Source organism: Diorhabda sublineata, chromosome X (assembly GCF_026230105.1).
Source record: "Diorhabda sublineata isolate icDioSubl1.1 chromosome X, icDioSubl1.1, whole genome shotgun sequence".
NCBI classification, from domain to species: domain Eukaryota; kingdom Metazoa; phylum Arthropoda; class Insecta; order Coleoptera; family Chrysomelidae; genus Diorhabda; species Diorhabda sublineata.
Genome location: NC_079485.1, coordinates 18,219,070 through 18,245,395, shown reverse-complemented (window position 1 = coordinate 18,245,395; position 26,326 = coordinate 18,219,070). Strand labels below are relative to the sequence as shown.

General features: G+C 30.0%; 2 protein-coding genes across 3 annotated transcripts; one reads left to right on the top strand and one right to left on the bottom strand.

The window, feature by feature from the left end:
* Positions 1-1,906: 1,906 nt before the first annotated feature.
* Positions 1,907-9,942, bottom strand: LOC130450748 (protein disulfide-isomerase A3). Its single transcript, XM_056789356.1, has 9 exons — positions 9,384-9,942; positions 8,828-9,039; positions 7,714-7,942; positions 6,514-6,630; positions 4,102-4,234; positions 3,752-3,912; positions 3,455-3,686; positions 3,238-3,372; positions 1,907-2,110 (listed from the first exon to the last, which is right to left on the bottom strand). The coding sequence occupies exons 1-9, from the start codon at positions 9,527-9,529 to the stop codon at positions 2,000-2,002; spliced, it is 1,476 nt and encodes a 491-aa protein (XP_056645334.1). The 5' UTR covers positions 9,530-9,942; the 3' UTR covers positions 1,907-1,999.
* A 410-nt stretch (positions 9,943-10,352) lies between these two features.
* LOC130450749 (potential E3 ubiquitin-protein ligase ariadne-2) lies at positions 10,353-17,576 on the top strand. Of its 2 annotated transcripts, none has more exons than XM_056789357.1 (6): positions 10,353-10,458; positions 10,536-11,046; positions 11,631-11,879; positions 11,943-12,193; positions 14,472-14,766; positions 16,399-17,576. In XM_056789357.1, the coding sequence occupies exons 2-6, from the start codon at positions 10,804-10,806 to the stop codon at positions 16,807-16,809; spliced, it is 1,449 nt and encodes a 482-aa protein (XP_056645335.1). In that variant the 5' UTR covers positions 10,353-10,458; positions 10,536-10,803; the 3' UTR covers positions 16,810-17,576. The 2 variants fall into 2 exon arrangements, with proteins under 2 accessions (XP_056645335.1, XP_056645336.1); XM_056789358.1 differs by lacking the exon at positions 10,353-10,458 and having other exon boundaries at positions 10,554-10,691; positions 10,764-11,046; positions 16,399-17,551.
* The last annotated feature ends 8,750 nt before the right edge of the window (positions 17,577-26,326 follow it).

Below are 26,326 nucleotides of genomic sequence, written 5' to 3'. Positions count from 1 at the left end.
AAAAAATACAATCAAATCACATAATTACAACAAGACAATTTATGACAAAAACAGAGAAAATATAGACTTCAAAGTTGGTGATACTGTTTTTGTAGAAAATGGAAACAAACTCAATAGGAAGAAGCTAGATGAATTGAGACTTGGACCCTACAAAATCATAGAAAAAATTTCAAACTCAATCTTCAAGATAAGCACTGACCATAGAAGATCAGAGTCAAACTTTTTCCACATCTCGAAGCTAACGCCAGCTCCTGCCTACTTTTGAAGACATGCATGTGAAAATATAGTCTCCTATCTTCGCTGGGAGGGGAGATGTAAAGAAAAATATAATTTTCTTTTGCGTGTTATTTTGCCGTACGTCACATAAAGTCCGTTTGTGACAGATGATCTGTCACTGTCATCGATGGGAAGCAGGGCATAACCTCGAATGTCGTGTTGTGTGATTGTGTGGAAAACAATTTCATTTTTAAGTTTATTTTAATTTGTGATTTTGGAACAGACATTGTTAATAATAACATTAAATGTCCTTTCTTTTCTTACAGGTATGAAATATTTGTTTAGTACTAAATAGGTGCATACTTTTGTTTCATGTAATTTTTAGTTTACATGTTAATAACAATAAATCTCTTTTCTTACAGAGAAACACAATTGTGTTTGATTGACTGTGTCACCAAAACCACAGATATATTGGAAATTGTCTTATATATATATATATATATATATATATATATATATATATATATATATATATATATATATATATATATATATATATATTATATATTACTGCAGGTCTCTTCTTTTTCAAAATTTTTTTCGATTTTTCTTTATCTTATCAAAATATGATATTGACACTGACAATTTGTTTATTTATATTGATCTATAGATCACCTTCATCATAAATATCAAAATAAGAATAAAATCAACTTAGAACTTTGTTCCAATAAGAAAAATTAATTTTTCTTTCGTTTCCACATTTCAAATATATTAAAATTATTAGAATTTACAAAATAGAGCTATAAATTTTACTTAAATTATTTAGATCTTTATCATTTATAGTTTTTTCGTTTTTATGAATGTGAACCATTTCTAAAAATTCTCTTTTTTGTGTATTAGATTCCGTTTCAAGAATTTTTGATTCTTTATAATTGAATTTATGTTTTTTTGATATCTCATGGTTCGTTAATGGAGTTCTATTTTTTTTATCGTATTGATGACCTCTTAGTCTATTTTCTAAATACTGAGATGTTTGCCCTATGTAGACTGCGTCACAATTAGTACAAGGCACTTGATATATAATATTACTTCTTTTGTTTTTTCGTGTTTTAGATTTTAATTTAGTGAAATATTTGGATGATGTATTATGTCCTCTATGACTTATACTAATATCATATTTATTGAAATAATTCGATAATTGTTGGGACAGTCCTTGTACATATGGCAAGGAAAAATGTTTCATGTTTTGATGTTTCGTTTCAGTTTTGTTTTTAAATTGATTGTAGTATCTGTTTATCCTTTACTTGAATATGTTCTTTATCATTTAGTTCACATTCATAAGAACGAAAAAGATATAAATGATAAAAAAGATCTAAATAATTTAAGTAAAATTTATAGCTCAATTTTGTAAATTCTAATAAATTTAATATATTTGAGATGTGGACTGGAGAATATATCTTCAATTTGTGGCTGGATTATAAAAGCCACTATAATTTCAAATAAACCTCAAGTTTGTTTCAGCTATAATTTATATATAAATGTAGAAATAATCCAATTCTACTGACTGGAAATATCAAGACACTTAATCAACGAATTACAATAACTATTTTAGTGCTCAATTCCATTTCGTCACTATATCTCATGTACTTTATTACAGCCTCAAACCTTTACAAAAATATAAACAAAAATATAAAAATAAGAGAATCGCTTTATTACAAAAAAGTAACACAATATACGTGGAATTTCTTTTAAAAAAGTACTCTACACAATATCGATTTTAAAATTATAATTCAGTCTTGCCTGCTTTGGGAGATCCACTCCTATCATATCCTTTGAGTTCGTTTGTAGCCTCTTTGGCAATGTATTTGATAAAATCATCAATTTCTCGTCCACCCTGCAAGAGAAAATGAAAATTCAAAATTTGATACAGACAACAAACATATTATTTCTCTATCGATACACATAACTTATTTTTTTTTGCAGTTATGACTTTTTCCAGATTTTCTAAAATCCGATTCATAAGAACTCTTATTCCCACCTTGTAGAGCTTATTTTCAATTATATTTTCTTTTTCTTTATTATTTAAAGCCTATATTAAATAATTTTTAAAATCTGAACTAATAACTATCTAACAAATAGAAAAAGTTGTCCTTCAAATAGAAATTAAGAATCTCTTTACTCTCGTGCTCGTTTTACCAGCTATTAACTCCCAGAAAGAGAAAAAACCAAAAGGAAGGCAGGAAAAATTCATATCCTATTCATCAATACAGAAAAAACATGGTTCTTGAAGTTTGAGAATTGTGCAAATTATGTCTCTAACAGTGATATGTTCACTTGATTAGTTCTGCACAAAAACATTCATTAATTAATACTAATTTATTAAGCTTTGTTTCTTCGGTCAATCAAAGGGTGTATTCCACTCTCTCACGACAATCGCGTTTATGACCAGTAGAATGTCTTATGAGGCGTTTTGAGCGTTGAGATAAATATTAACAAATGGCAAAACAGAAAAAATAAAGCGAAAGCCTTAAGAGGATGTGTTATAATTTGTAAGTTGAATTTTTTAGTAGAGTACTTAACTGATTTACATTAAAGTAAAATCAAAATATCTTCTGCGACGATAGTAAAATATTTGGTGGTGTGACACAAGAATGCTTCAAAACTATTTATAATATCCCATACCGCATCAAATAATGAAATATACTCTCATGGTATCTGCGTTAATTCTTTCAACGCTCACTTCGACTCACCTCTTGACAAAAGTCGTCGTGAACGTTAGTCATGACGTCATGAGTGACATTGTCGCCGCGACCACAACGATCGTAATCGCTATATGGAACGCCCAAAAGAGAATTTCAGGCGCCGTAAACGCTTAGTGAAATGCAACAAAAGTTATTTGTTTGTAAACTGTTAAAATTCATTTAATTGATTTGAAACTATCGCACTAACAAGTATATTAACTATTCATAGCTAAAAAGATTGTTACCAGGACTAATATGAAAGAATATTAGCATTTATTACCTCATATTTGATAGGTGAATCCTTAAAATCTTTAGGTAACCAGAAAAGTGTGGGGAAACCACGAACTTCATAAGTGGATGGGACATCATTAGCAGTAGCATCCATTTTAACAATGAATACATCCTCATCTTTAAGCTAAAACAAAAATATTGAACTATTCAGTTAATAATTTATAACTAACATTTTTTCATTAATAGTTATTCCAATTAAGACTTACTTTTTCGGCGAGTTCTTCAAAAACAGGTGCGAGCTTTTTGCAGTGTCCACACCACGGAGCATAAAATTCAATAAAGGTATCCTTTCCATTATTGACAACAACTTCTTCAAAATTCTTAGCTACTGCTACCTTTAATGGTTGATCATTGCTTTCTGGAATTGGTTCAGATTTTAAATAAGGTTCAATAGAGCCTTCCAACACATCACTGATGAATATTTCAAAACCTTCAACACTAAAAAAAGATCATATAAAATCATAGTTAGGGGAAAATATATTTTTTATAAACTTTCAACTCACGAGAAATCTTTAAGAACAAATTTCTGATTTTTAGCATCTCTAGCTGCGATTACTGGTTTATCGCCTTTAACATAGTCTAAACCAAACTCATTCAATTCATGTTGGAATTCATCGTTTGAACTAATAGCAAAATTAGCTTTACCAACAAATTCTTTGGCAACCTAAAATTTTATGGAGTTATAATTTTGTAATAACTGTCTTCATTTACGTATTTAACAAACTATTTGGTGACAAAAGAAATAATCATATAATACCTTTTATTTGGAGGAAATGTCCCGCATTAAAAAAATAGGAGAGGAACGTAAATGTTATCTTGATAATCACAGAGTGGATAAAAAAAGTTAACTCACCTTCAAAATTCTGTTACGCCAGTAGTTTGTTCCCTTGGGGTTCTTAACATAGTCAACATCATAGTAAGCAACAAACAATGGATTTTCGAATTCTTGTCTGTTGTCAGGTTTACGATGTCCTACCAAACCATGGCTGAAAAACAATTGATAATAAAATACATTATTCCAGTATGATTGTTATTTATCAAGGTTAAATCTTAGTGGTAGATATTAAGCTGGTTACTGGAAATAAGTAGTGGCCTGAAAACTTCAAACCTATAATTTAATCAATAATACAGATGAAACAGAAATACCTCTTTATATCAATCCTGACAGGTTTGTGAAGCGACATTTATTAGGTTTTAGTCCAAGATCTTAGTAGTGTCTCATGTACTTAAAATATCTGTGTGTTTATGGAGTTTGCCGAGTGACACCTGGGCAGGTACCAGGTGGGAAAGGTAACTAAAAATTAGAGTTATTTGACGTAAATTTTAATGGCTGATATTTATATATATTTTGTAGTATATTATTCTGAACTAGTGTCATGAAGTCTCAGACACTTTTCATGGACCAGAACTTTTGTCAGATGCTTTAAAGCTCCACAAAAAATAAATGAACTTTATTCATTTTTTAATGTCTAACTTTTATCTATGTTATTAAAGTAACTACTACAAAGTTATATTTCATCAGTCAGACAAATTTAAATGACCAAACATCCCCTAAATACAAATATTATTCAACCGGGAGTGCGAGCGCGAGAGCACTATGCGCATGCGTCTCAAAGTAAAAAATTCAAATCTATTAAAAATACTTACTGCTTTCAATCCAAAATTTTTGCATTTTTACTTCAGTAAAGTAATCTTTAATGTTAAATTAATAATTAATAAATATTGAAGTAAATTTATTTATTGCATGTATTTGAAATAATGAATAGATTAGGAGCTATTTTGTTTTGTAAGACATTATTTTTATTTTATTGTAAAAAAGATACCAGTTAGAATAATTTTAAGAAAAAAAAACATAATTATGATTAATTAAAGCCATATCTGTTGATGATGTCGATTATATTACTGCTACTTGTCAAGCCATTCCAAGCTTATTGTGCTTTGACGTTTTATATTTACCATTTAAGATAGAATACACAGCATTCTGACTCAAAGATTTAACTACTCGAACACACCTAAAATTGTTTTTTCTTTTACTTTTATTTCCTCCAATAAATTTATGTCTTTTTGTCTTTTGGTCACAATATATACATGTCTGGAATTTGTCAGTTGTCATACCACATTCAAATAAATTATTATGAGTGAAGAAATTACTATCACACTCAAAAGTCGCACAAGATTCCTCGGAAATCTGTGACACCGGCTGAACTGATTCAGATTCAACACTAGGTTCAATACTTGGCTCAGGTATTACATTAGGTTCAGACATAATATTAGCTGGACTTGAGTTTGATACTACATGTTTGGTCATTTAAATTTGTCTGACTGATGAAATATAACTTTGTAGTAGTTACTTTAATAACATAGATAAAAGTTAGACATTAAAAAATAAATAAAGTACATTTATTTTTTGTGGAGCTTTAAAGCGTCTGACAAAAGTTCTGGTCCATGAAAAGTGTCTGAGACTTCACGATACTAGTTCAGAATAATATTCTACAAAATATATATAAATATCAGCCATTAAAATTTACGTCAAATAACTCTAATTTTTAGTTACCTTTCCCACCTAGTACCTGCCCAGGTGTCACTCAGGAAACTCCATAAACACACAGGTATTGTAAGTACATGAGACACTACTAAGAACCTAAGGTTTCATCCATTACAAAAACCCTCTTGTCTGATCGCCCTGGGATCTTACTCTATATTTGAAAACCTATACATAATATATTGTTAATAGGATTCTAGACGACATCATGAAATAAAAAAGACCATAAGACCATACATCAACCTCACTAAGTTGAAATTTCCGAAACTGTTGGTGATATTCATACTGAACACACTGCTTACACTACCCCTACATTCATACTCACAATGAACAGTTTACCTTCAGTCTCTGGAGACGATAACTTGGTTATCGAAACGGGCGTCAGACAGTGTAATTGTGAGTGTTGGTGTACTGGTACTGTAAGCAGTGTGTTCAGTATATATCAACCTAGTTCGATACATGGTTGAAGCAACTGAAGACCAATCGTCCTGACATTGATCAAATTCTGATTACCATTAATTTGAAATTAAATTATACTTACTAACTACCTATGAAAACAAATGCATGTGTAAGAATTGAGAATAGAAAACCGTAACTGTAAAGTGTATGAATGTTTAAAGTTAGACAGGAATTATCTGTTAAAGATGTACTGGGCAATCCAAATTATGTCAAATTATTAAATTAAGAGAATCACTGCAAAAAAATCATACTACTAATACTCACAAATTTTTAGTAATGAATTTCTGAATTTCAGCAGCGTCGGCATCACCAGTGTATTTTACACTATTTTCCTCAAATTTGTTTTGCAAATGAGTAGGTCTAAACAAGACCAAACCATCCCTGAAAAAAATTACACAACCAGGAAAATTAGTGAATTTTAATAATATTACTATTTTTTATCAATATGCATGACAATATGGACTGAAAATCACACGTTATACTGTAATAACAATTCTGCTCTGTGATAAGAATTGTTTTCAGCATTTTTTTTAAACAAACTTGTAAAAATCTTTTACTGACCAATATACTTGTGTTTTGTAAATATCTGCATTAAGATAACCTTTTTATAAGTATTACAAATAACAATATAGAAAATATTTAAATATTATCTTTTTTTACACTGTCTCCTTTCAATAACAAAAAAATTGATCTATTAATAATTCTGTTACTAAACCAACTATAAATTTAATAGAATTTTCATAATCCCACAGTTGTAAATACAAGTTAACAACTGAACGAACATTATAAATAGCTTCTTGTTATTTATATATTTGCACTAGTTTTTCAATTCCAATCCATTAATGAACCCTCCTTGGTACAGTGATGATTCTGCGCAATAGAGATTACATGTTCCAACGGGGGGCTTACCGTTATATTAACGATTGTGTTTTAGGTTCTGACTGACTTGAGAATTGTTTGTAAACCATTTTCAGGATGGTTCTTTTGTTACTTGGTTGATAGCAAGTACTGTTACAAGAACCTTGCATAGCCGGAGATTGTGCAAAAATATCATTTAAACGCTTCTAATAACCATTCCTAGAATGGTACACAATAGCAGATTGGAACAAACCTATAATTACTACTTAGAATAAATAGGTAATTAGTGTTTGGAATCAACATAATTAATAATTAACACTTTTTGAAATAAAAATATAACATTTTAGAAACAATCATTAACCTCTAAGCATTTTGTAAACTATTACATGTAGATTTTAATATATTGATGAAGCAAAAGATCTTGTTTTTCATTTTTCAACTCGCAAAATCCACACAAAATGGAAACTGTAATTGTATGAAATCAACAGGCTAGATTAAGTTTAAACTAAAACACAAAATTGAGGATCAATGGCTATTTATCTAGATCTTTATAATTAATAACATTTTTATTGATGAACTAATATGAAAAAACTTTGTAAGACTTACTTGATTTCTTGGGCATCCAAAAGTTCCTTGAAAGAGGTGTGAGCAAATTTTACTTTTTCTCTCAATTTATTAGCAATTTTAAGGAAAGAGGCCTTAAGAAGTGATTCTTTTTCAAAGAAACCCACCACTACAGACTCTTTTTCAGCTGCCAGTAATTTTTTCAAACAATCTGCAGTTTTTAGTTCCACTGAACTTGGACCAACTTGAGCTTTCATGTACTTGACAATTCCTTCAACAATATTCACTTTTAAACTCACATATATCATGAAAAAAATAGATATTTTAAAGTTCTTAATTCTGCCTTTCAACTTATTGTTACCTCAATTTTTCAAATATTTCTTTACAAGTTTAATTTGGAAGTTGATGAAGACAGCTTACTATAATCTTAAACTGATAATTTGAATCACACATAACCACAAGTATATCTTTTTCCAAACTTCACCCATTTCCTCACTTTATCAAGTTATCCTCCAAATTCCTCTTTTATCTTGAGATTCCCTCACTCAGTGTTCTATTTTAAAGAGTCCCATTTTCAAATATGTCTATGCATTATACTACTTAATTGTTTGTCCACTGACCAGCAATTTGTAATATTCTTCACTATCACTATCACAAATCACATGTTTGATGACCATATCACAACTTGGTAATTTGAGAATTATAGATAATACTCGTCATTCATTGGTAGTGCTATGTAATTGCACTTCCATTTTCTTATCCTCAGCACCTTCACTAAATAAATTTCCAGATTTATGAAAAACTTGTTCAAGACCTATCATGAACCTGACTTTTGTTATTAAATCATAGTTTGCTTTTACTTAAGATCTTTCTCTGTTCTCCTTGGTGTTAGTAGATATTCCTCTCTATTTATGTTTTACTGTAGGTGGTGCTCTGCTTATGTTGCTGGCAGAGCTATAATTGAGATCAGCTGCTGTCATAATATTTCCAAAAAATTTATATTTTGACAATGAAATGATAAAGTGAATAATTTTCAACCAAATAGTGATAATATTCATATTTCAATACATTCAACAAGACAATACAATTATTTAAAATACCTAACTTTGCTGAATTTTAAAAATAGTGCACATTCCATGCTTTACTGATCAATTACCTGCTGCTTCTCTGGGTCCATTGTATTCTTGGGAAACTTCTCCATTTCTAAATATTTTCAAAGTAGGGTAACCACTTACACTGTGCTTATTACAAGTTTCTTTGCCACCTTCTGTGCAGTCTACTTTGACCAAGGCAACTGGGGGATCATTTCTGATTAAATCTTCAGCAGCTTTTGCATATTCTGGCTTTAATCTCTTACAATGTCCACACCTTTAAAATCAATATTTATTAGCGAAATATATTTTGTATAAAATTTTTTTAACGTTTTTGTCCTATTAAAGATGATGAAAACCTTTTTTATTTCTAACAAATTTCATCTATAAAAATATGAAAAAGTTGTTGTGAAAATACAGTGGTACTATATGGCAAGAAAATTCAATGTTTCAGAAGCTGGAAATTTATAAAAATTACGGCAAAACGGTAGATCTATTATTTATTGCCATCAAGTCTGGCAATAATGCAGTGGGGACTGGACAGGAATTCATAAATTTGAAAATCACAATTAATTTAATAGTAGTTTTCACTGCGCGTAAGGTTAAAAATTAGAGACTTACCAAGGAGCATAAAACATAACCAGAGCAGTTTGATGTTCGGCTATTCTGGATTCAAAATCACTATCCGATAACTCTAAAACATCTTCTTCTCTTGCGAAGCAAGTATAGAAAAATAGAGGCATGACGAAAATTTGGAATAAATACATTTTCTTATTTTTAACCGGCTTAACAATTTTTCAATACGACCTCAAGACCTTTGCGTAAAAGAATCCTTGAATCTGACGATACGTGGCTTTTAAAATGCGCAAGACAACGTGTTGTCGATTGTTTATTGGTTACTATGATGTATCTAAATAATATGATTGGCTACGAACGTGGAAACATAGATGAACTACATAGTTTGTGATGATGTGGTTGATCTATGGATTATATCCCTTCCTACGCAACCCACATTTAAATAAACAACTTATGTTCACGAGGTCCACAAATTTTGCAAAGGTTCATTCTGTAAGTAACCTAGATAACATAAATAAATATCTTTATTTATCTATGTAGTTTAGTGTTACCTAACCTAACCAATTAGTATTTTTATGCATCTTTTGTTACGCTGCATGTGAACATAGTGGGCGAGACAATCGGGTAACCAAAGATTCGTCAAAATACTGATTGGCTCCACAGAACATACCCTTGGGAGACCCTGTGGAGCCCATCAGCATATTGACTCATCTTTTGTTACACGGTTGCCTGGCCCATTATGTTCACATGGAGCGTCAAAAATATAAATTCAATTATTATTTGGAAAACCACAAAATCAGAGAGAACATGAAATTATAAAACTATTGGAGAGAAAAAATACTAAATATCAATTTTTAAAAAAATTTATTTATTCACTCATAAAAAATCAATTTCACCTAACAACACAGAACATACCAACATAGGCTAAGTTCTGTACCTAACAGCTTACATTAATTTCATGGTTTATTCATATGATACTTCTCAAATGCAATTGAAGATTTATTTCTAGATCAGGTGTGACTGCAATTGGTGGAAATATATTTACTTAAGTGGAATTTATGGGGAAAAAAGATTTAGAATGAGAAAGAAACAATTGACAAGGTGTAATTGTACTTCCATGGTACGTAATTTCTAAAAAGTAAAGTTTTTTCATTGAGATTATTAATGTGGTTATTTTGATTTAAATAATTGTTTAAGCTTTCGAGAAAAAAAACCTTGAATGATAATGACTTTCATTACGTCAAATTCAAAAGTAGCACAATATACCACTAGAGAAAATGCCTAGCTTAATCAAAATAAAGTAAAACGCAGAAGAAGACTAATGGAGATTAAATTTTTGACACTGTTAAACAGGTGATTAGCTTTAGATAAGTTTTGCTGTGGTGGTTAGTATTGACGGTGAATTTAAAATAAAAATGTTTTCAGTTGTGAAAATGTTCGTTATAACTTTATAAGTTTTTAAAAGATGGAGGAAACAATAACTACTTCTCAGGGTGGCGAATCTGATATGGATTGTTCAGATAATGAATTTTATGACGATTATTATAATACCAATGACGATATTGATATAGAACAAGTTGACCCGAGAAAAATTGATCCAGAATATTTTGAATTTAGCTGTCTCTTGGAAGAACAGGTGGATAGACTTCTCAATGAAACGGTTGAGACCTTAAGTAACAATTTACAAATATCGCCTTCACTTGCAAAAGTAAATAAACTTTTATGTGCATATCCACTTAGCTTTAAAACTAGTTTCCTAAATTGAAGAATAGGCCCTTGGGTATATATACATACATAACAAAATATCTTAATAAAGACCGAAATTGGGAAATTGGTCGACGAGACCTCAATGTTTTTACCTGTTATAAAATTCTTAATCAAAAGAAACTTGAAATCAGTTTTAAATGTTCTCTTGGATAGTTGAATGTATATATATATATATATATATATATATATATATATATATATATATATATATATATATATATATATAGTGTTTGTAAAGAGCTTATATTTAGGCCTCTAGGTTTAGGAATTTTTTATCAATATTTAGAAAATATCTGCTGAAATGATTAAGTGCAAATTTGTTTTAAATACTAAACTTACTGTGGATAACTTTGAAATAGTTAATAGCAACCTCTTTTTTTATACCTTACCTAGAAAATATTTCTAACAAAATTGCTAGAGCAGTAATAGACAATGTTTCTATTTGTAAAAGTTGGAAGAATACTATCTGTACTGTACTATCAATTTTTACCATTACTTAACAGTTTTTTATCTGATCTATTATAGGTTTTGTTACATAACAATCAATGGAATATTATTGAGGTAACTAAAATATTCAATGAAAACCCTACACAAACATTAATTGCAGCTAGAATTGAACCTCCCACATCACCAAATAGTATACTTTTAACTAGATATGTCAATTGCCCAGTTTGTGTAACAGTTCAACCCTTGGACAAATTCTACAGTTTATCTTGTGCACATATGTTTTGTAAAGATTGTTGGATCATGCATTTTGAAGTACAAATCAATCAAGTGAGTTATTGTAAACATTTTTCCAGTATGTCATTTTTATAAAACTTCTAAAAATTATTTTAGGGCATTTCCACAGGAATAGCATGTATGGCTAGAGATTGTGTGGTATTAGCCCCAGAAGATTTTGTGTTAAAGCACCTACATCTACCAAGTATGAGAGAAAAATATCAACAGTTCTCATTCCAAGATTATGTAAAATCACATCCTCAGTTGAGATTTTGTCCAGGTCCCAATTGTTCCATTGTAGTACACAGTAAAGAAGTCAAAGCTAAAAGGGCAAATTGCAATAAATGTAAAACAATATTTTGTTTCAAGTATGTATAAATTAATGTTTATTTCATACATGTTCCAATACGCAAGGAAATATACAATAAAACTTTTGTTGGAACTATGCAAAATAAAGTTAAAATTTATTAACAAACTTAACATTATTAGAAATCCATGTAAAAAATTTTCAATAACTGGGACACTGCTTTAATTAAATTAATTGAATGGAAGACCTTATAATGATATTAATTATAGATAACATATGCAAAATTACTTATAAAGGTATGAACATATTAATTTTTCGAAATATTTTATTTTATATAATTTGTTAATTAATGTTGAATCATATATTACCAAAATTAGTAATACTGTAATAAAAAAGTGCAAAAACGTTTTTTGAAATGCTTAAAGAAACAGTTGTGAAAAGAGATTGTTAAAAGGAATGACAAATTTGTTAAGGGATGATAAAAAAATGAGGGGAAAGTTTTTCTAGTTATGAGTTGAGAGTTAACAGTCACGAAGGAAAGGCGATAGAAAATATTAATTTGTAGCTAGTAGAAGTAATAAAATGAAAATTTTTTGGATAAAGAGAAAAGAAATTGAAATTCCCGAGAGTCAATTGAAAGTACTTAATATATATTATCACTTCTTTTGTTTTTGGGTGTTTTAGATTATAGTGTAGTGAAACATTTATATATATATATATATATATATATATATATATATATATATATATATATATATATATATATATATATATCCAAATTCTCAATACGAAAATGCTTGATCTTGATAATAACTTCAAATTGGGAGCTGAAACGTTGAGAATTTTCAAAAACAAGTAACAATCAAAATAGAACAAAATAATAAAATCAATTTTCTTGATGTTGCATTATATAAAATTAACAATAACATAAGAACAGAATGAAATACGAAACGAATTCTTCCCCAATACATTTAAACATTAATTCATATCGTCCTATGAAACAAAACAGATTAGTGATTATAAGTTTGACTGATAGAGCTATCCAACTGTCAGATCCTAAATTTAGACACTTAACTATTCAAAAAGCCAAAACTGCATAAAAGAGAATAATTATACTGAAAAAATGATAAAAAACATTAAAGAAAAAGATAAATAGATAACATAATCAATTAAGAAACAAAACAGAAACTTGATATAAAAACATAAACCATTTTTCCTTACTATAGGTACAAGGACTTTTCAAACAACTATTGAATTATTTCAATAAATATGGTATTATTATAAGTCATAAAGGATATAATACATTATCCAAATATTTCAATAAACTAAAATCTAAAACACCAAAAAAAAATAATTAAAATTATGTATCAAGTACCTTGTAATGATTGTGAGTGTTTACATAGAGTAGACATAATATTTAGAAAATAGATTAAAAGGTCATCAATAAGAGAAAAAAAGTAAAACTGCATTAACAAACCATGAAATATCAAGAAGCATACATTCAATTACAAAGATTCAAAATTTCTTGAAACGGAAAATACGATATACACGAAAAATAGAATTTTTAGAAATGGTTCACATATATAGGAACGAGAAAACGGTCAATGATACAAAATACTTAAACATTGGTCAGTCTAAGAGATCACTCACCAATCAGATTACCTCTTTCAAAAGTGACAGCAAATTATAACTGTACAGATGCTGAACATGAACATGTTTTCTATAAATGTCATTCTATGGATTATAAATCTGCCAAAATTTTAACAACTAACAATATCTACCAAAAAAGCCTATTTCTAAGAACAGCATATATTGCTCAAAATGATCGATATATTAAAAAACTGATTTAAATAAGCATAGTGTAATATAATCTTTGTATTTTAAAAAAACAAATTCTATAAAAATTCAGCGACATTGGTAACAACATAATCCATGAAAAATCCACGTCATTTGTAACGACCTAAACTAGTGGTAATTTTCAATTGGATGTATTTCAAATTCAAAAAAACAGTTGAATAGCAACCAAAATTAAAACATATGTATGTCCAAATGAATTTAAAATCTTTTCAACAAAATATATTTCATCACAATTCTTCATTTAATGTAGTACTTTTCAATTTTTAAAAATATTTTCAGGTGTATACATTTACTTGTACATCATATTTCTACCATAATTTCAATCCCTGTCGATTTGTGAGCTTGGAAAATATTTTGGTATTTGATCGCTAAAGTCTCATATTTCTAGCCGTTTAAACTATTCCCTTTATCTTCTACAAAAAAAATATTGATATTTATCTATAGAAAAATTGTTAAAAATATTCAATAAATTACAATTTCAGATGTGGATGTGACTACCATGCACCCACGGACTGTCAAGTGATCAAGAAATGGCTGACCAAATGTGCCGATGATAGTGAGACTGCTAACTATATAAGTGCACATACCAAAGACTGTCCTAAGTGCCACATCTGTATAGAGAAAAATGGGGGCTGCAATCACATGCAGTGCTATAATTGTAAACATGATTTTTGTTGGATGTGTTTGGGAGATTGGAAGTCACATGGGTCTGAATATTATGAATGTTCCAGGTATAGAGAAAATCCTAATATAGCTCATGAATCTGTGCATGCACAGGTATGTATTTTACAGTTATTTAAATAATGATACAATTATAATTAAATTTTCCAAATTGAATATACAAACTATAAAGGTGAATTAAAAGTAATTTCACTTTCTTAAATTAAATTCAAATTAATAAATTTTAAGAAGCGCCTTATTGAGATATAAACCAGGCTTTGCGATACTTTGTAGTGGCTTATTTCATTTCAAGACAACCAATGCCTTTTGTGTCAAGGATTATGACCCATTTGTCGTTTTTAGTGAATAAGGGATTGAAACATGATGCTGTTGAAGGAATATGTTGCATGTGTTAGTTCGGTTGGCTTTTTTCGGCAGATTATAGGGGACCCAAAAACCAGCTTTGCTTATTTTCCAATCAGTTGCAAACATTCTTGGATGGTTAACCATGATTGATTAAGGGTGTTTGAAGGTTTCTCGATTGTCTGTCACTGATTTGCTTCTATTTCTACCTTTAGCATGCCATTATCTAATGTTATTGGTTTTCCAGATTAATAGGATTCAGAGAGATCTAAATCACCGGATCAGAACTTCAAAAACTATCTTTGGCTTTTACCAACATCTAATGCACTTGGATATACATTGCAAATGTTTTTGATCATATCTTTTGCGTTACTAGGCGAAGTTTTAAAAGCATACCATGCTAGATATGCTCTTCCTGGTATTTTACTCGAAATTGCAAAAAAGTTCTAATATTCCATTATTTAGAAATGGAAAAGTCGCAATAACCTTGCCATATCTTTGATACGACTTTGAAGTATACAATAATCTGAAGAAGGGAAATGAAATTACTTTCTGATCCCCCTAATATATCACGCATAGCATTATCATAAATATCAGTGTGCGATTACATTTTTTTACTAATAAATTAATAATTATAACAATTTAACATATACTGTTATTAATTTCAACCAACCCTAAACTTAATTTCACTGTATATTAGTATTCTGTTATATCGTTATTGGACTGAAAAATTTTATTTATAAAAAACACAGATCATATCACATATACATTGTTACAAGTGTGCGATAATATTAACCAATATATGTGAAATAAAAAATACGGTGAATTATTTTTTTCAACACAAAGTAAACAGATAAGGTCTGGAAGGAAGGAAGACCGGAAGACTGTTAATGGCTAAAAACTCGCGCATCAAAAGCAACTTGAGACATAGCGGATTATCACTATGAAGAAGTATGCAGTTGACTCATTTTCCAGGTTTCTTACCCATATAATATTTAAATTTCTTTATTAAACTCTCGAAAATTCAACTGCCTATTTGAACAAACAAGTTTGCATACATTTTCATCTGTTTTTGAAGTTGAAGGACATCTCGACTATTCTTCATTCATAACTTATACATTTTCAATATTAAATCGTTCGTCTTACTTGTAAACAGTATTCAAAATTACTATATTATTACCAAAGACAGATTTGACATTTCATGAGCAATGTCGCTATAGCAACAAGCTGACAAACTGAAATGACTTCAATTATCACACTCACCACATATGTGCAGTGAAGTAATTGCTGTTATAAATATTCATTCACCATATTTTTTATTACACCTCGAATTATGTATTATCAGAATATTTAGTATGCAAACTGCTCATTTTCATTGTGTTTTAGGCAAGAGAAGCATTAAAAAAATATTTACATTATTATGAAAGGTGGGAAAATCATTCTAAATCACTAAAACTAGAAGAACAGACTCTAGAAAAAATGAGATCACGTATAAATCAAAAAGTAATGTCGGGGCTGGGCACATGGATTGACTGGCAATACTTGTTCACTGCAGCCAATCTTTTAGCTAAGTGCCGATATACTTTGCAGTACACGTATCCATATGCATATTATATGGACACCGGATCGCGTAAGGAACTCTTTGAATATCAACAAGCCCAACTGGAAGCAGAAATAGAAAATCTATCATGGAAAATCGAAAGAGCAGAAACAACAGATCGAGGAGATCTGGAAAACCAAATGGATATTGCTGAAAAACGACGTACTACCCTTTTAAAAGACTTTTTAGATGTGTGATATTTATCATAGGTGTATTTAACTTATTTATTTTCAATATCCGCAGTGCTGCCAATGTTAACACAGCTCATAATCTCAAAAATTAGACTGTGATGAAAACACCAGCTAAATTATATTTATTTAGTTATAGCTTTCTGAAATTGAGTGATATGGTATGTCTAAAATTTACTAATTCATTTAAAAACTTTGAAACAGTTAAATTGAATGTGAATTTATAGTTCAACTTACAGTGCTGGTTTTCTTGTTATATTACTCGATACATAAAAAAGTCATATTGAATATTAATTTTATTGTATGGATATAAAAGATAGGTTTTTTCACAATAACTAGAATTTTTATATCTTTCCTAACGTTGGAGAATCCACACCTGTCTGCATCACAGGAAAAATAGTGATGAAACACACACGATCTTTCATAAGAAATATGTTTGTTAAAGAGAACTTGACTAATAGTAATGTCAACTAGTGTGCTTGTACAGGTAGCGTTACTTTTTATTTGAGGTTGGATTTATTAGCATTCCAGACTTGTTTCAACTATTATCAACAAATACATCAGAAATTATCAAAAATAAATTATTATGAAGTTATGATATGGTTAATTCTAATAGTAGATAGAATTATACTATAATCCACCATCATTAATATGCCTTGAAAGTATTCAATTTTCCTTTATAATGCATTATAACTAAAAGTTGATAAAAAGTAAGTAAAAGAAAGTAAATAAAGTGAAAATAAGTTTTAAATTTCTTGTAAATTGAAACCCCGAAACCTGGTTTTAGTCATATAATTCTTACCTGTACCCAAAGCACTTGTATTTAACACATCAGTCAATAAGTGGTGTGACTAATTAAGAAAAACACATTTTTTGTCAAAAATCGTTTTTATTCATCAATGTAATCTCCTTCAAGAGCAATACAATAATTCCAACGCTTCTCTAACTTCTCGATGCTGTGCTTGTACAAGAATCTGTCGTTTGCCTCAAAGTAGGCTTCAGTTTTAGCAATTGAGTCTTCATTTTGAGCCGAATTTTTTACCGGCGAGGATTTTCTGAGATCAGCAAATAGCCAGTACTCCAGTAGACACTGGTGGCCAGATCTGGACTACCTATACAGTGAATGAGGAAGCAGATCTAAATGTAATTTGTTCAATTTAATCATCGTTGCCATCGACTTGTGAATCGGTTCATTGTTTTGATGAAACAGTGGTTTTTTTTCGACATATGAGCCCATTTTTCCTTGATTTTTGCATTCAAATGATCCAACAACTCTATGTAGTATTGAAAAAAGTTTTCTCATGTTCATGCATAATTGTAAACACACTGCCTTCTGATATCTTTACGGCCTCAGCTATCTCAGGCAATTTCAATTTACATATATTTAGATATAACCAATTTGTGGACTTTTTTGGAGTAACTACTTCAATAGGAGACCAGAACGTTCACCATCATCGGTGTCTGTTCGACCACGTTTACATTTAGCAAACCAATAAAAAATGGTTCATTTCGATGGAACAGAGTCCCGATAATACTTAAAGCTATTGCTGAGCTTGTACAGTATATTTTTCAACAAGAAGCAATGATAAATTAACACTCGAAATTGCAATAGTAGCTTTATTTAAATGGTTGTCACTTTATTCTGATTAATCGAAATGTCATGAAATTTAACATATAGTCTTTTTACGGTTGGTACTTCATAAACGTCATATTGATTTGACAATAGCAGCGCAATCTGTGTGTCAGTCACACGTCTTATAGAGTGATGTAATACATATAGAATATGAAATCTAAGAGAAATAGCGGATCTTAATGGATTTCTTTGGATTAAAACGTAAGAGTCACAAGGAACAAATGCGAGCAGCCTTAACTGGATATAAATTATATCCTTGTCATTTTACTAAAATATTGATAAGCTGTACATTTTCAATGTAAAATCTGGAAGGGCTGTTTATAAATCAGCCAAATAGTTAAGTTGAAGTTTTTGAAATGGTTGGTAATATTCATACTGAAACACACTGTTTACATTACCACTACACCAACACTCACAATTACACTTTCTATCGAAACGCGCGACAGACAGTGTAATTGTGAGTGTTGGTGTAGTGGAGTGTATATATAAATATTTCGAGATAGTATTTTAAAAATTCTTTGAGTAGTGAATTATGTAGTCGTTGAAATGAATCAACATTCCTAACCAAATCTTAAGACATCAATAATGTGGGTTATTAAATTGTTTTCTTGGAAATTATCAGTTTAGCTACAAAGACACTTCATTGTGATTCTGATTTTATACTAAAAACTTTACAATTAGCATGCATTTATATGGAACATGTGAAAACTGTTTTTTGGAAATATTTTTTTACATAGTTACATACTGAATGTGTTATTTCATTTCAATTATTGATGTTTATTTCATGATCAGAGTACTGTCAGAAAGTATTTAGTACATACCAGTGATTATATCACTGATGCAGTATTTTAATCAAGATAAGACATTATCTCGTGTATAGTAATAGAAAATGCTCTATTTTCATCTATTACCTAATCTAATTAAGAGTTATATGAAAGCTACTGCGGCAAGATTGTTAAGAAAATTTATTATATATGACAAATTAGTATAAATTGAAAAATTTTCGAAAAATGAAATATTTTTAAAATTAAATATAACGGTCTATAAAAATTAATAACACATCTAAGTTTTCAGCATTGGTGTAAGAAATCTTTTTTAAAAATAATTGGGTTTTTCATATTGGCAAGAGAGTGGAATTTGCTGTTTTCCTTTGTCAAAAAGCTTACAGGTTGTCGTACATATTCTAGGTGGTAGAAACTTATGTACATTGTTTTCTAGAACTAATACCATGTCTAAATATAAGGATACTGCTTCATGTACCCTTTTTCTTAGTTTGAATAATAATGGAGATACTACTGACACTCGTTAAAAGAATGAATTGAAAGTCTTAATTTTTCTAATGTTTCGAATTGTTTTGATTGCAGAGTTCATATACATACATAAGGATAATTTTTCATGTCACCTCCTACGGTATTCTATATGAACATAGTTTTTTGTTGGAGAGGTAGTACTGGTTGATAAATTACATTTCTTTAATATCTAATAATATGTAGAAATTATTTTAGGTTTCCTTAGACTTTCCTCTACAGCTCATGCAATAATTCCACACATATCAGAGTCGTCCCAAACAGCTTGCTTGTGAATGGATATTTTCCAAGTCAGCTCTTTTGGAATGTTGAGGTCCACAATTTTATCCCTCTTTTTGGAGGTCTACCTTAGGGACTTGTGTCTGCGGTTTATTATCCATGGCGATTTTGCTAGTCTTTCTCTAACTATTCTTTCCTCCTTCCGTTTACATTCCAATTTAACACAGGTTTTATTCATTTTAATTTTTGATATTTTGGTTGATGTACCAAATTGCGCTTGATATATATTACAACGATTTTCATTTTGGCTTCAGGTGATGGTGAACAGTTGAATAATCTTATAGCTTTCCTCTCCAAAGCAAGTTTACATCTCACTAGTCCCTTATACATGACGAAAGTTGTGGTTTTTGACATGGTTTTTTATATTGTCAAGTATAAGATTAAAGAATTGGTTGCGATGTGTATTTGTCAGATTCCCATTGGTGTTTTTATTATCTCTTCTATCAGATTTTGCTTGACTGATATTTTAGTAGATAAATTGTGTTTTAGTTCTCATATGATTTCTATTACAGTTTTCACTACATGTTTGTTTTTAAAGATATTTACTATGTCGCATAGTCTCTTCCTGTCAAATACTTTAGTGTGGTCTGTGTATGAGACTAGTATGTATGTATGTAGATATTGGGGTGTCATATACACTGCGACCCAAAGGATCTATTGTGTCCCCCTTCCTTACTGCGATACTGGGGATTCCAGTGTTAACAGATGATCTACGTTTTCCGAGAGCTGGTATTTTCTTCGCTTTTTTGAGATGTGAAAATTTTAGTATTTTTCTAGTAGTACAAATGAAAACGAAGCTAATCATGTGCTATTTTAATTTAAAATCAATTATTATTCTAGAGTCAGGGTCTGTCCAGTGTTTACCAGGGTAAAAAGTATCCTATCATATGACTACGACACGATTAACTAGATCAGTTTCCGAACAACAATGAACTTGATTAGCTAGCTCTTAGTTTCTGAACATTCAGATCATGATCGGGTTAGCCTGATCATAGTTTCCGAAAAGTCTATCTCTATCTACTGTCTCAATAGTAGTATAGTTTTGTCCCCAGCAAAACCACTATCACTGTATGCCTCTATTTCTGTTTTTTTATCATCTTTTTCATAAACTATAACATTATTCTTTGCAGCTCCGAGATATCTTGAAATTCTTTTCGCGTTATTTATGTCTGACATTGTTGGATTTTCCAAATTACTGTTACACAGCCTAACTACATATGCTATGTCTGGTAATGTTTTATTGGATAAATATGAAAGACTCCCAACTGCCTCACGATAGTGGGATTTTATTTCTTGTTTTGACTCTGCGGATTTTTCTGCATAATATGTAATTGGTATAGCTTTTGCATTTGTCACTCCAAATCTCTTCAGTATACTTTCAATGAAGTAGGTATCAATCCATTGTTAGTAGAATTCCTTGTGAAATGTTTGTTCTGTATCATAGGTGCTAGTTTTAGTCTAAATAAAGATTTCTTCAATTTACAATTGTTAACTTGCCTCTCATAACCTGCATGCAAATGTCTTCATTTATTGTACCAGATGAGAAAGCTGTTTTTTTTTATAAAATTTATTTCATATTGCTTTTGCCCTGACCTCTTCCTAATCTACACCTTTCTGTTGTTAAAAACCTCTTACGACCAATCTTGCTTTGATCTCTATTTTGAATACCCATTTGTTTTTGTTGCTTAAGTTATTCGTTATTAGATTTTATTTAAGTCTCATACTATAATAAGATCACTAATATAATACATCTTATTTTTTTATAAACTATCACTAACTTTCTTAACAGCGGAGTGGGTTAATTTCTCGAACACTTAATTATCTCATTTTGTGGTCGCCAGGGCGGCATTGGGATCGAGAGGTTTATGTGCGCATGCACATGTACGTGCGCAATGCAGTTTAACGGTAACAAATTGTGTTAACCTAATAATAATATGTATTACATATTAATATTTTCATAAGTAATGAATTATTATGAATAAAAGTAGTTAGTATGTAACGTGATATGTAAAAGTAGTTTATGAAGTAAGTATTATGAATCCTTAAATTATTGCTTCTGATGTCAGCGTTTCCTAATTGTATTTTTTAGTGGATGTGACTTATGTCTTGGAATTTGAGTTAAATAACAAATAATAATAGTTGTGATAATGATTATAGATAGAGGAGATATTCAAGAGTTGGGTTTGACAGATGAAGATTTTATAGAATTAGAACTGTTTCCAAGGACTCGCAACATGCAATTTTATAATCAGAAAAAATCATTTTTTTGACAGGAATGAGAAGAAATTCATAGCTCGATTTCGATTAACTAAAGTAACAGCCCAATTTGTTATAGAATACGGAAAGGTATAAAAAACATGAGAGAGTAAGTGTACTAAGAACATTTTACCTTTATAGAAAATTTCAATCTCTTTTATCTTTGCAGGATTTATGTAATCATAAGTAAAGGTATTATTAGGAGCACGAATTATTTGTTTATTTTTCATATATTATTTTGCAGAGTTTTTGTTCAGTTTTTATTCTTTTCAATAAAAGCATTTAATATGTTAATACGGTGCACAAAGTTATTTTTTACCACAAAGTAGTGACCTACCACCACAAAATGAAAAATTCTATATTTTATATATTTATAGCATTTTTACTTCACCTTACCATCAGAATCTTTTGATATAAACTATGAGATATTTAATTTAAAATTGGAATTTTAATTTTATGTTCATCTCTATTTTTATTTCTTGTTGATTCTTTCAAGACTTGTTTTGATTTTGCCCAGTTTTTCAATCTGGTTTTCAAAGTTTACTCTGGAAAATGATACATTAGTTGAAATATTCATTTTTTTCAGTAGCGTCTTTCTAATAAATTTCACATTAATTTTTTGAAATTTGCTCTCAATAAAATCGAATTTTGTCAATACAACAATTATTGGGCCAAGTGATTATAATGTAGTAAATGCTTATATTATAAGTGAATTACTTTCCGAAATTGATGAATCTTAAAAAAAATTCAATGAATAATTCAACATTTCTATGTCTACCTGGTTCGCATTTGGAGTCCGTTTTGCTTAAATGCTCCTTTTTTGCAGCTATGAATGTTAGTTCTTCCTCGCATGCATATTAACATCTTACATGAACTCATTAGTTTACTACTACATATTTGTATGTATGGAACAACTTAACATTCCTGTCTAAAAATTCAATATACAACGCTGTATAACAACTCGCCGATTTCAAGTTGTGTGCTTCATGTCAAAATTTTCATCAATTATCAAAAAATTTAATATTTAATATTATATAACTACAAATCAATTATAATAAATACGAAAAACCCCAAATAATTTAGTTATAGCACAGATGACACTGTATAACACACTCGCTGATTTTAGGTTGTATTATGTCAAAATATATATTGAAATATAGTAAGTATATACAATTCGTTTTTATAAATTGTAAATTTGTATTAGAGTACATCGCATTAAAATAAATATGTTGTGTAATTTCAAGTAGCGGCACACATGTGTTTCAGCGGCGGCACACCGGTTGCGGAGCACTGGTTTAAACAAATAACATTGACACGCCATCGAAATATAGGTGATCTGTGATTGTAATTAATTCCTCGTGTTTCTGAATATTATCAAAACAAATACCTTTTGAATTAAAGACTCTGTTAAAAAATGAAGTTTTAATCTTGACTTATATTAAATCGACAAGTAAAATATTTTTGATAGATTTGAAAAGCGTTTTGCGTATAAAAATTATGAACGAACATTCCTCTGTGCGTTGAACGCTTCTGCTTTCATCAGTCTGCAAGTGGTAGAAGACAGATATTGCTGAACACTCTGCGAGTAATATCCGTGGAAATTTTTATATCTGGTACTCACTAAATCCATAGTGACCAGGAAATACACACATCCATTTCATGGGTGGTAAATTTTCTTCCTTTACTAATCAATAGCAAGATAATTGTTTGGAATGCGTCATTTTGTACGTTCTTGCAGTTCAGAAACATATTCTTTACTCTGTATAAAACTGTCCACGAAAATGTATTTTTGAAAACGTGTTAGAAGGTATGGTCGATAATGGCCGTCCAATTAAAAAATGACCATGCGTTAAGAGGTGCAAATTATCCGGTTTTGACAATAACGGCGTCATCGGAGGTGAATTCAATACTGCCTCACTTTGTGTAAGTAGAGAGTTCAAATCTTCGTATACATAGCCTTGATCCGCGTCTCTGATGATTTAATGGTAAAAATTGACCGGTATAATCCACCCCAATGTTCTCAATTGGGTAATGACAAGATTGCAAATGTAATTGCGACAGGTTTGCCCTAAGGGGTTTGATTCTTTTTGGGTATTTTCAATTAAAATATTAGACGCGCATTCTAATTCATATGTTTCTAAAGGAGAACTATTTTTTGCGCCTGATTTACAGTTACCAATAATAAGAAGTATGTACGATATTGTACGAGTAGATCTCGATAGGTTAGGAAATCACTTGATCAATGAAAACTGGATAGAGTGATTCATCGCCTTTAATAAAGTCTGGCACAGTCCACCATAAATTTAGATATTAGTGAAGACATATGTACACCACGTGAAATAAAATCGACCGGGGTCTGATCAGTTGGCACGTGTCTCCAAGTACATTCGCTAGTATTTTCAACGATCTCGGCAATTGTCCAATTGTTCTGTTTTTAATGCTTCTATCACCTTTCAAGACATTCTTTATGGTGTCGAAAACGTATGAGTATGGATAGTAATTTATTTTGAATAGTCGGCCCAACCATCTGAATACTATTTAAAGAAAGTCCTGAGGTAGTGGGATAACTAGCTCTCTCGAAGGTCTCTGTGATACGGTAAGAAATGGGCATACTAAGATGATGATTCGCATTCAGATATGTGACCTAATGATTCATATTCCAACATAAATTCACGATACCGACTATAGAAATTGGGATTGTGCAAAAATCTACGATCCAAGGCCAAAAGACATTTTCTTGTATTTTCATAAGAATTTCCCAAAACATTAACATAGTTTTTCATAGGAATTCTAACAGAAACGTCAATTATCTAATCCACTAACATTATTGATGAAGTGTTTATCATACCTCTTCTCTTCATTAGAATAACATGTCGACTGTAACTGTAATAACATTTTAAAAAATTAGGTCTAATAACTTGATATATAACATTTTAATTAGTTATTTTTGTATGCAATATTTTATTTAAAAATAAATATTTTCTTCAATTTTGTGATATCACATCTTTAAAATATATCATTTTGAGAAATATAAACAAAAATATAAATATGAAAGTTGAGTTCTGATGTAGCAGAATGAAATGGTTTAAATTCATAAAATTCGAACTTGCCAGTATTCTATGAAGTATGTCATATTAACAGTTCAGGTTCAGTCGACGTCAATTTGGTTAGAACAAATAACATTGTCGTGTTCCGTCTTAAAATAGGTGATCTGTCGTTCTGTTGCAAAGTCGTTATGGATTCGTGTTTCGAATATGGAGGGTAGAGGTAACGAGAACCATCTCGGTGTATCAAAAAGTGTTTGAAAGGAAACGAATTAAGGTGGCCCTATAGTAGCAAGTGGAAGAATTTTAAAAAAGAGCGCCACAAACTATTAGAGTAGGATAGTAAATTAAACTCATTTTTTGAAAGTCATAATTATTTCAAAGAAACTATTAATATACAAATTCATTCGAAAATTGTGAATAAAATATATCTGCTAAATTCATATCATTTCCATTTGCACTTCATATTATAATTTGCTGTTTACAGCTAGACACTTTTGCAAATAATACCCCTTACAAGACGGTTCTCCTTACCTCTACCCTCCATAATTTCGAAGAAGAATGATAAGTACGCCAATTTTTGACAGATGACGTCACTATCCAATGAATTTCATGTAATATAATTTATTCGCCATGGATGGAATATAAATTTCCTATTTCTTAGATCTTTTATATATGTTTATGTTTTTGAATCGTCTTGATTTTAGGTCTCTTCTGTTATAAAATTAGTTTTTTTATAATTTATAATATAATATATAATAAGAAAACGCTTGTGTATACTTTTTGAACAAATTTCATCTTGTCTTATAGCATATATCAAAAAATTCTGTGTTAAAAGGAGCGTTTTGCAACCTGTGGCAACTAATGAAATACCAGATTACAAAATTGATCTAACTTGCCTTGAGAATGTATAAATACTGTAGCAATTGTATAAACATAATAGGAAATAAAGTAATATTTATGCGGCGTAAAAAAAGTGTGAGTGGATTGGTGATTGCTGTCATTTT